The sequence below is a fragment of the Rutilus rutilus genome, assembly GCF_951802725.1.
Source record: "Rutilus rutilus genome assembly, chromosome: 13".
NCBI classification, from domain to species: Eukaryota; Metazoa; Chordata; class Actinopteri; order Cypriniformes; family Leuciscidae; genus Rutilus; species Rutilus rutilus.
In genome coordinates, this window is record NC_140218.1 from 11,733,969 (window position 1) to 11,745,943 (window position 11,975).

General features: G+C 40.7%; 1 protein-coding gene across 1 annotated transcript in view; it reads right to left on the reverse strand.

The window, feature by feature from the left end:
* Nucleotides 1-3,866: 3,866 nt before the first annotated feature.
* kcng1 (potassium voltage-gated channel, subfamily G, member 1) overlaps nt 3,867-11,975 on the reverse strand; it is a 25,663-nt gene continuing 17,554 nt past the window's right edge. Inside the window, exons 2-3 of the mRNA XM_084429039.1 lie at nt 11,114-11,946; nt 3,867-5,571 (exon numbers count right to left, since the gene is read on the reverse strand). Coding sequence (XP_084285165.1) covers nt 4,792-5,571; nt 11,114-11,875 — 1,542 coding nt within the window. The 5' untranslated portion in view covers nt 11,876-11,946 and the 3' untranslated portion in view covers nt 3,867-4,791. The remainder of the gene's footprint in view (nt 5,572-11,113; nt 11,947-11,975) is intronic.

Consider the following 11,975-nt stretch of genomic DNA (forward strand, 5'->3'; position numbering starts at 1 on the left):
GAAGGCGGGAGGGAGGGAGGAGAGGGCAGGGCGCTTGACGTGACACTGTTTTACTACGTTACACTTGACTAGCAGAGACAAGTCTGCAACTGCAGGAGAGAGAGAGAGAGAGAGAGAGAGAGAGAGAGAGAGAGAGAGAGAGAGAGAGAGAGAGAGAGAGAGAGAGAGAGAGAGAGAGAGAGAGAGAGAGAGAGAGAGAGAGAGAGAGAGAGAGAGAGAGAGAGAGAGAGAGAGAGAGAGAGAGAGAGAGAGAGAGAGAGAGAGAGAGAGAGAGAGAGAGAGAGAGAGAGAGAGAAGGAATGGGGTTTAACATGACTCTGTAGAGAATATAAGGTAACTGGGCCACCTATTGCTGGATCTGGGGCACCCTCAACGTCATTTTGAGATTGCTTGGTGCACAATTAAAAGAAATATATATAGGGCTTGCATAGTCAAGTCTGTCATAAATGTGAATAAATATGGCGAACGCAAAAGCTTTTATTGACAAATATAAATATAAGTGGGGTTTCGTTTTTGAACAAACCTGTCTTTCGAATGAATAATTTAAGTGTTGAGTTAAAGGCATGGTAGATGATTTGTTCCAGAAACATCCAACAATCACCATAAGTAAGGTGGTCTAAATGTATTTATATTGTCTGTGTAGGACCATAAAATGTTCGTCCAATCATTGCATTCGGCCCGAATGCAATGATAGGATGTCCTACCTGTCTGTCATCATATGTATTTCCATACCTCCGCGCACCCTGCTCGCGCAGACATCATCACGTCATCTGCTCTCCAGCTTTCTCCTGATTCTCCTGAACCAAAACAATGAGCTTATGCTGCATTCCCCGCCATAACTATTGTAATATGGAAGCGGTGACGTTATACTCGGAGTCGGAGCGGTTCGTGACACAAATGTATGCATTTCAATAGCAACACTATCAATGCTGAAATTAATCTGCTGAAGTCAGGTGGTACAGGTCTTTAAGTTGTTTATGTTCATTATTATTGTAATGTTATGTTATTTGAGACATGAGGTAATTTAATGTCCCTCGTAATGCTTTGCAGACTCTGCTGTGTGCGTTCATGTGTTTTGAAGGAGGTGTGGCTTTGGAGATGCTCTGAAGGGAGGGTGGGATCTTTATGCTTTCAAAGCTCATTGGTTAGACTGATGAACGAACACGCCCCCTTCACTGAAGGAGTCAGTGTTTTGATCTAAAAATGACCGACTTTTTGATCTAAAAGTGACTAGTGACCGACTGAATGCGAATCGTGAGCGACTCAGTGTTTTAAATCGGATGAGTGAATGGTTCAAATAAGACACTCACTTGTCTCCACCTACTGGCGTAATGTGGCAAATCAAAATGTAACTTTTGGGAACAGATTTAAAAGATTCACTGCGATGAATCAAAGAATTCCACCACTGGCGTAAAGACACGGGTAAAACCAGCCTTTCCCTATTATCTTATTTTGAGAGAGAAAGTAGCTGCATTTGTTAAAAATTAAATGCGTCTATATAGGTCTACTAAATATTACTCCACTAGCGATGATCACATTCAGGCAGAATCAACCTCTTATAAGTTACATGTAGTGCTGTGGCTTTGGAAAAGCCTTTTGTGTTTTAATAAATCACTAGTTCTAAGCTTTTAATAAGCAACACATTCATTAAAAAAATTTTTACTCTCAGGCAGGTTTTACCAGCATCTTCATAAAGAAGAGGAATTCAGACATATGCACATTCCTCATTGGATATTAGGAACTAGTTTTGGGACTCGTCAGATTTCAAATTTTTTTTTTGAGAGCGCTTGCCTTCAGCTTGCCATTTTCTATAACATGACAAGTCTCATCAGATTTTGAAAGCTACATACATACCAGAAACTATAGCCTGAGGCTTATTCCTGCTGCCTTCCTCCATTTGCACATTATATTCTTGTTTTACAGAAAATCTTAGTTTATTTCCAAAGATTTGCCAATGCTGCCCCCTGGTGTTTACATCATTCAAGTGATATGTTAGTGTTTGATGTGATTTATGTATGTTAGAATTAAATATGCACAAAGGGAAGATATTCATGCAGTACTAAAGTACTGAAAACACATGTGCCGATTCAACAGAGTGGGGTGTTGATGGACAATATGTAAAATAAGCCGTCTTAGAAAATTATTTCCTGTTCTTAAGGTGCGATAAGACTAGCATTCACTTGTATTTATATGCATGCAAATGTGGGAGACGGGGATCACAAGCATATGTGTAGAAGTTTTGCCTTTTGCTGTGTATTGAAATTTGGTGTGAGTTCATAGTGAAAACATGTTTGACCAATAGAGGACGTAAATAGTGACCACATCTGTAGGCAGAAAGATTTTGAAAAGCAGCCTGAACAACAACAACAACGAGAAAAAGAAATGGTTTAGAGCTTGATGAATTTAAACAGACAAGTTCAGTTTTGCTTCTGAAAGGGATAGTTCACCCAACCAAAAATAATAATAATGATAATAATAAAAATTCTGTCATTATTTTTTTAACCCTCATGCCATTTCAAACCTGCATGACTTTCTTTCCCTTCCATGGCCTGTCCTGTCCACTCTTTTTAATATAATGTAAGTGAATGGGTCAAGCTGGAAAATGACAAAAAGCATCATAAAAGTGGTTGATATATGACTTTATCATATGAAGCTTTGCATTAAAAACAAACTGAAATTTGAATTTTATTTTACTGAAAACCTTGCCAAATGCCTTCGCTGACCATGATGTGGATTAGTATTACTTGTATACTATTATTTATTTATATAGATTATACTGTATTTATTTATATGTTGAATTAGCTTCTATTTTTATATTTTCAGTTTTCCTTTTAATTTTAGTTTAAGTTTTAGTCATTTTGTTAAGTGCTTTTGTCACTTTTATTAGTGTTTTTTTCAGAATAGTTTTAATTCATCTTATTTATTTTTCAGTTTTAGTAATGTTAATACTTAATCTTATGTATTTCAATCAGTTGCCAAGTTTAAGTTTAGGATTTTCATCTAACATTTATATTTTATTAGAGCTTTCTTTCAATCACCGAAAATGAGCTTTAATACTTTTATCGAACAATAATGCGTTCATGAGAAGAAGCAAAGTCATTTAATCAAATTTCGAACCATTTCGAAAGTCATTATGAATCATTTCGTGAAACTTTAAGATAGTTTTATTTAGGACATTTCCGATCATTTTCGATCTTCAAGCAAGGAGCTGGATCTATCTAACTTGTGATGCGACTGAGCCTGGTTTCTCCCGAGGTTTTGTTCTTTGGGGTTCCTAGAGCTGGATGATGACTAGGGATGGGAATTGATAAGAATTTAACGATTCCGATTCCATTATCGATATTGCTTATCGATCCGATTCCTTATCGATTCTCTTATCGATTCTTATTGGGTGAGGGAATAAGTACAAATTTGTTTGTATTAACTCCCTTTAATATCTGATCAAATTGATCATTATCACATTCATTGATCCAGACAAAAAAATAAATAAAACTGCCATTTATGTGCCATAAAAACTAAAAACACAGACTGAAAACAGTTAAGGAAGAGCTTGTGCCTTTTGGAATATTAACAGTGCTCATTTGTATTAGGCTATTGAGTTACTAAAACAATCTTTGTCAAATAATACACAGGTTTTCTTCACATTTTGAACGTTTTTGTTTCCATTTGTTTAATTTCAAGATCTGATGTGACTTATCCATTGTTGTTTTTACATCTACAAAGCTGGGAGCACTAAATGATATTCAGTCACATTATACACGCTTTTAACATTAAATAAAGCACATAAATAGTACCTGATATTATCATTGCCACACTTTGAGATTGTTGTTCCAGCGCGACGTCTCAGTAAAATAGGATCCGTTTCAAATAGAATTGTTGCGTGTCGCGGCTGGTTAAACTTTGATTAACATGGAAAATTATCATTTTTATCGCGTGTCGCACCGTCGTGTCACATGTAGTTAGGACGCGGTCAGAGCGCTTCTGCCTCGATGCCATGTTTGCTCATAGTGTTTGCTACATTCTGAACCAAAACAACGCAGCACGTATGTGACGTCGTGTCACATTTGAACGAGCGGAACCGATAAGCGGAATCGTTAAGCAGGCATACTAACGGTTCCAAGGAATCGATTCACTGGGCACCGGTTCTGAAGAAGAACCGGTTCTCGGTTCCCATCCCTAATGATGACATCATTGCTTTCTAGCTGAATTCAACTCCTTCCATATTTCTATAAACTTTACTCAGTAATTAAACTGAACTGACTTATGACGCTATTGTCTTTTTTCGAGCTGCTTTACAGCAGAATTTAATTCTGTTTGCATAATCATTTTCCTGTTTATCACAGTAAAGCTTACTTAAAACCATCTGTATTGTATAAAGCGCTATATAAATAAAGGTGACTTGACATAAAATTGTGAAAGACATGAAAGTTCATCGTAATTGAATGGGGAAAAAAACATCTAATGTATTATTTGAAATGATCTTCTCGTGTTCCACAGAAGAAGCTTTGGAATGTCATGAAGGTGAATAAATGATGACAGATTTTTTTTTGTTTTTTTGGGGGGGGGGGGGGTGACCCATTTCATTAAGATCAAGTCATTCATTTTCAAATAAACCCAAAGACCTTGATTAGCGAGGTCAGAACGGTTCAGATATGTTTAACTTGGAAGTCAATTCTGCTGGAACGTTCCCTAAAAGTCTTTTAATGGATTGTTGATGGACAATATGTGAAAACAACATTCAAGATATATATATATAAAAAAAGCTTTTCATTCCACTAAAGTCCTGAACTTTTACTCCTCTTTGTCTCTGTGGTCAGACGAGACGCTAGGGAAGAGCACGTCGCTCTCCACCGACAGGTTGCTGCCGAGTCCCGCGATGCGACTGCGCAGAAGGAAGTGAGTCCTGCGCTGAAGCAGCCGCTGCTGCTCCTGTTTGAGCTCCACGTAGGAGCGCGAGAACGTGTGGAAGATGGAGGTGACGGGGAACGCCATGAGCAGGATCCCGCTGAGGATGCTGCTGAGCGCCACCACCTGTCCTGGGATGCTGCGCGGCACCATGTCGCCGTAACCCACCGTGGTCATCGTGATCACGGCCCACCAGTACGTGGCGGGAATGCTACTGAACTCTCGCGTGGCCGCCGCCTCGTTCTCGATCAGGTAGAGGAGCGGGGAGAAGAGCGCTATGGCCACGCAGAGGAAGAGGAGGAGCAGGCCGAACTCTCGCGTGCACCTGCGCGCCGTGAGCCCGAGCGTCTGGAGTCCGAGCGAGTGCCGCGCCAGGCGCATCACGTAGAGGATGCGTAACGCACGCAGGACCCGCAGCACGAGGCCCACTTTGTCCAGGTAACTGCTGCCCGAGCCCAAGCGCTTCTCCCCCGTGGAGGTGCTGTCCACCACCAGCGTGATGTAGTAGGGCAGGATGGCTATGACGTCGATCAGGTTCAGCGGGCGCCGGAGGAAGGCCAGCTTACTGCGGTCTTGGATGAAGCGCAGCGTGAACTCCAGGGAGAACCAGGCCACACACACCGTCTCCACTATGAAGATGTTGTAGCACATCTGAGAGCATTTCCCCTGAAAGAGATCAATGGAAAGGTTTATAACTATGTGTATAGCATGTATTATAACATTATATGCACACTACCGTTTAAAAGTTTGGGGTCAGTAAGAAGAAGAAGAAAATTTATAGTTTTATTCAGCATCGATGCATTATATTGATCAGAAGTGACAGTAGTCATTTATAATGTTACAAAAGATTTGTTACAACTTCATATTCATCATAGAATCCTGAAAAAAACTGCATCATGGTGTCTTGACTGGAGTAATGATGCTGAAATGTGATAATTTAAATTGTAGAGATATTTCACAATATTAGCGTTTTTACTGTAATTTGACAAAAAAAATGCAGTGTTGGTGAGCATAAAAAAACTTGTTAAAAACACTATAAAAAAACTAAAATCTTATTTTAATGTAATTTAATTATCTTTACTTTTCTTCACTTATTTTTTTTATTAAGATTTGTTTTCACTTAATGTGTTATATTCAGTGATAATAAAAAGTTATATTGCCAAAAGTATTGAGACAACCCTCCAAATCATTGAATTCAGGTGTTCCAATCACTTCCATGGCCACGGTTGTATAAAATCAAGCGGGGTCAGCGCATGCTGAGGGGAACAGTGCGCAGAAGTCACCAACTTTCTGCAGAGTCATTAACTACAGATCTCCAAACTTCATGTGGCCTTCAGATTAGCTTAAGAACAGTGCGTAGAGCTTCATGGAATGGGTTTCCATGGCCGAGGAGCTTCATCCAAGCCTTGAATCACCAAGTGCAATGCAAAGCGTCGGATGCAGCGGTGTAAAGCACGCCGCCACTGGACTCTAGAGCACTGGAGACATGTTCTCTGGAGTGACCAATCACGCTTCTCTGTCTGGCAATCCGACGGACGAGTCTGGGTTTGGCGGTCGCCAGGAGAACGGGACTTGCCTGACTGCATTGTGCCAAGTGTAAAGTTTGGTGGAGGGGGGATTGTTTTTCAGGGGTTGGGCTTCCAGTGAAAGGAACTCTTAATGCTTCAGCATACCAAGACATTTTCGGACAATTTCATGCTCCCAATTTTGTGGGAACAGTTTGGGGATGTTCCTGTTCCAACATGACATTTACATTTATGCATTTGGCAGACGCTTTTATCCAAAGCGACTTACATTGCATTTCAAGGTACACATTTACACTCTTATCAGTTCTTGCTTTCCCTGGGAATCGAACCCATGACCTTGCCGTTGCAAGCGCCAACGCTCTACAGGAAAGCACGACATGACATCCACAAAGCAAGGCCCATAAAAGACATGGATGAGCGAGTTTGATGTGGAGGAACTTGACTGGCCTGCACAGAGTCCTGACCTCAACCCCATAGAACATCTTTGGGATGAATTAGAGCGGAGACTGTGAGCCAGGCCTTCTCGTCCAACATCAGTGCCTGACCTCACAAATTCGCTTCTAGAAGAATGGTCAAAAATTCCCATAAACACACTCCTAAACCTTGTGGAAAGCCTTCCCAGAAGAGTTGGAGCTGTTATAGCTGCAAAGGCTGGGCCAACTCCATATTAAACCCTACGGATTAAGAATGGGATGTCATTAAAGTTCATGTGCATGTAAAGGCAGACGTCCAAAACCTTTGGCAACATAGTGTAAATATGTTATTCACAACAAAAACATTTAAAAGGTTTAAAGAGCTATGTTTCATAATGTAAAGTGTTTTTGCAAGACTTAATTTGTTCAGTTGTTGTGAATAATCTTATATCTTGCTCAGTATCATCTTTTCTGTAGCTTGTAACTTTTGGACCCCATTGACTTTCACTGTTTGGACAAAAACAGCATACAACACCTTATCATAAAATAACTTCTTTTGTTTTGTGCATTAGAAAAAAAAAATAATCATACGACTTTGGAATGACATTAAGGTGAGTAAATAATGCCAGAATTATTTTGGCTGAACCGTCCCTTCAAAAAAAGCTCTGATCCCAGCCAATGTCTGGTTCTCAGTTGCAATACTGCGAGTAGACCACTAGAGGAAGCTGGAGATTAATGGAAACACATCCTTCCTAAAGGTGTTTTCAGAACTTTGCTGCATATTTTTATATCACCTCGTCTCACCTCGATCCTCAGTGTGTATTCGTTCTCATTAAATCCTAGGATTGCACCTTGATGACAAACGGCAACAAAGAAAGAAAAATGTGTTGATTGTGGTACAGTAAATCAATTCAGCTCACCTGTGAAAATGGTGCCAATGACTAAGTGCACTGAAAATTACACCTTATTTTATAAATGTTTAGTGCATTTATATTTAGTGCTTCAGCACTTGTTAGAACTACTTCGCCCCTAAAAAATACACCCCATGCCAGACAAACCATCCACCAATAAACATTCTTAAGATTATTAATATTACTATGAACATAAAATCAAAACCAACTAAATGTCACCAAGATGGCAAAATGAGGTCCATAGGCTACTAATAAATGTAACAATATTAATTTGATTTGTCAGTCTTGTTTCAGTCCTCATAGTAGATAACCATAAATAGCCTGTGACATACACAAAGGACATCATTTATGAAAATGGAAGAAGACTGTCATGCTAGTGCTATGTTGGTCTAATGCTTAATTTAATCTTCTATGCTCTGTTTTTCTCTTTCCCAGGGGCAGCCATTTGAATTATTCCAGTGACTGATGTGGGCCGAGACAATGAGTGTCTTAATTCAATTAGTGACGGAGCTGGTTTAACGTGCGACTCGGTCTAATTGCCACAAATCATTTCTGGAAAAAAGATGACCTCTCCTGAAGCAAAACTCTGGTCGAGCAGAACCATTCTGAACAGGGGTCTTGGAGATTGATGAATTTAAGTAAGTGAGCTGATTCTTGAGATCTTCCTTCCTACAGAGATGAGTTTTGATACGCCTGGCTGTAATGTTCAAGTGAACGTAAAGACCTTGATTAGCTGGTGTGTGTTTGAGATCCAACTAGATCGTCTGCAGGGAAGCATTTTTAAACTACAAGTATTTTTTTTGGGATGCACTATAATATCAGGACCATATCAGTTACTGGCCAATACTAGAGTTTTTTTTAATGATTTGTTATTGGATATTTAATTATGCAATTGTCTATGCATGCTAATTTCCCTTATTTTTACATTTATATTAGACATCAACTAATGGTAATTTCACGAGTTCACACGTACATGGAATCTGATGTAGTATTTATGCGTATTTGGCTTGCTGTCCAGGGGAGGGCTCCGAGCTCAGAATTTGGCCCGAACCCAGAGTACTCCCCCCTTATACTGGGGTAGACCCAGCCGAGTGTGAGGTGATGGGGTGGTGGAGGGATGCTGAGAAACTTGTCGTGAGACTGAAGGTGAGGAAAGGCTTTATTTATACCGGCTTCCTCTTGTGCTGATTGGTTGATTACCTGAACGTGCTCCTCCCGAACTTTGTTACATGAAACTTCATTTAAAGTTAATCTTTAAAAATGAATAATTTAATTACATCATTAAATGTAATCTTTAGCAAATCTCTAAATTAATATTAAAAAAAGTCATACATCTAATCACGTTTTAAAGGGATACTCCACTTTTTTTGGAAACAACTCCCCCAGAGTTAAACAGTTGAGTTTTACCGTTTTCAAATCCATTCAGCCGATCTCCGGGTCTGGCGGTACCACTTTTAGCATAGCTTAGCATAATGAATTGAACCGGACAAGACCATTAGCATCTCTCTCAAAAAAATGAACAAAGAGTTTCGATATTTTTCCTATTTAAAACTTGACTCTTCTGTAGTTACATCGTGTACTAAGACCGACGGAAAATGAAAAGTTGCGATTTTCTAGGCTGATATGGCTAGGAACTATACTCTCATTCCTGCGTAATAATCAAGAAACTTTGCTGCCGTACCATGGGTGAAGCAGGCGTAATGATATGACGCAGTGCCTGAAAATAGGTCTAATAGGTTAGACAAACTTAGTCCCGGTCACGTTGGAAGTTACCGAGCTGGGGACTATCTTCAGGCACTGTGTCATATCATTACAGGATGAGAGCGATGCTAATGGTCTTGTCCGATTCAATGATCTATGCTAAGCTATGCTAAAAGTGGTACCGCCAGACCCGGAGTTTGGCTGAATGGATTCGAAAACGGTAAAACTCAACTGTTTAACTCTGGGGGAGCTGTAAAATGAGCCTATTTCCAAAAAAAGTGGAGTATCCCTTTAATGCAAAAATTCACATGTAATATTAATAATGATTAAGTTTAGTTTTTAGTGTTTTTATTTTTATTTTTATTTTATTTTATTCAGACAGCTTAGCTGTATCAGCCAAATTTATAATATTGCTGTAACCCTAGTGTTAAAAAAAAATCGTACAAATCAGATTTACAGTACTGTTCAAAAGTTTGGGGTTGGTTAGATTTCTTGAATGTTTTTGAAAAACATATTTTATGCTCAAAAAGACTGCATTTATTTTATCAAAATAACAGTACAAACTGTAATATGAAATATTATTACAATTTAAAATAACTGTTTTCTATTTTAATATATTGTAAAATCCTGTGTTATTCCTGTGATCAAAGCTGTATTTTCAGCATCATTACTCCAGTCTTCAGTGTCACATGACTCTTCAGAAATCATTCTAATATGATGATTTGGTTCGTGTCAATTCGTGTATTATTTGTTCAGTCGTTTTTTGATTTAATATTGAAAGTAGAAAAATGAGAATGTCTCATTTATTAGTTTTTCGTGTTTTCAAAAAAATGAAAATTCAGCTTGATTTTATATTTTTAGATTCAGGGGTAGAAAATGGATAAATGGCTTGAATATTTGATTTCCACGTGGGCCGGGCATGAAACGCCCCTTTTCGCAGATTGGTCGATCAAAGATCAACCCGTGCCCTCTTTGGCCCTGTCCCAAATGGCACACTTCATATGCACTTTCGGTCTTGTGGACTTACAATGTCTTCCGTGTGTCGGTTAAGTCCGTGAGACCGTAGGGTGTCCCATTTGTCATTTTAGGTGTCAGAAGGGTGCTTCTTATAGGTCCCTATGAGGCCGATTTGCGCCCTCGATGCGTACTTTTGCACTGATACGAGCTCCGCAGCAGACTTCTTCCCGACAGTCAAAGCGGCGTTACGTCACGAAAGTGCGGACTAGAGGAAGACCATGAGAGGCACTCAGGGTGCCATTTGGGACAGGGCCTTTACCGTTTATCCATTTTCTAGCCCTGAATCTAAAAATCTAAAATCAAGCCGAATTCTCGTTTTTTTATTTTTTTGAAAAACGACTGAACACGGATAGATAGATGGACGGACCTGTACACGGACCTGATTTGCTGCTCAAGAAACATTTATTATTATTATCAATGTTGAAAACGGTTGTAGAAACCATGACTCATTTTTTTCAGCATTCTAATAGAAAGTTCAAAAGAACAGCATTTATTTGAAATAGAAATCTTTTGAAATGCCTTTACTCTCACTTTTGATCAATTTAATGCTACCTTTCTAAATAAAAATTCAATTTCTTTCAAATAAAACCCAAACTTTTTATTAGAAGGGTGTTTGATCGCAAGAGAAAAGGACACTCACACTCTCCTCCTCCTCTCTCATGGCTGGCATGGTGCTTATGGACAGGTTGATGGCTGTAATGGTGACGAACAGGACCGACAGGCAGGCGAAGATCTTCCCGGGCAGGCCGGAGTGAGGCTTCTCCACCATGTCTCTTAGTTTTCCCATGCAGCGTCCGAGACGAGTCTCCCCGGCCAATCCGCTTCCACTGTCGTCCTCGTCGTCCTCGTCCTCGTCCTCGTCCCGCTCGAGCTCGTCGCACTCCTCCACGCGCTGCAGGAGGCGTCGCCGGCAGCACCACTCCAGGCTTTCCTGCGGGACGCCCCAGTAGAGCAGCTCCTCCTGGAAGGACAGGGCGCACATCTCCCGCAGAGAGCGCAGCTTCCCGGCGCGCAGGAACGTGAGGATGGTCCTGAAGGCGCAGGGACTGCGGTCGAAGAAGAACTCGTTGTGGACCACGTCGTAGTCGTCGCACACACGCATGATCTCGTCGAAGCTGCTGCACAGGCGTAACTGTCCCAGACGCGAGAGAGGGAAGTCCTCCAGCGTGGTCCAGGGAAGCTGGTACCGGAGGCCGCCCACATTAATGATGACATGCAGGCGCTGGCCACAGGTGTCGTCGGGGGTGCTGGGGGCAGTCGGGGGCAGTCGTTGCGCTCGTTTATAGTAAACCCCCTTTAGAGCCTCTCGCTCCTGGATGGGTGGAGCGTTCAGAGAGGTGTCCGAGGTGCAGCTTAAAGCGCTGTAGTCGTAATCCGAACCATCGCCCGCCAGTAAAGTCATCTTTCACCGGACACCTCCACCTCAGCGGCCGTCACATGCCTGTGGTCCAGCGCTTCCTCTCAAACACTGCCCTGATCAGAGAGAGAGACAGAGGATTAGA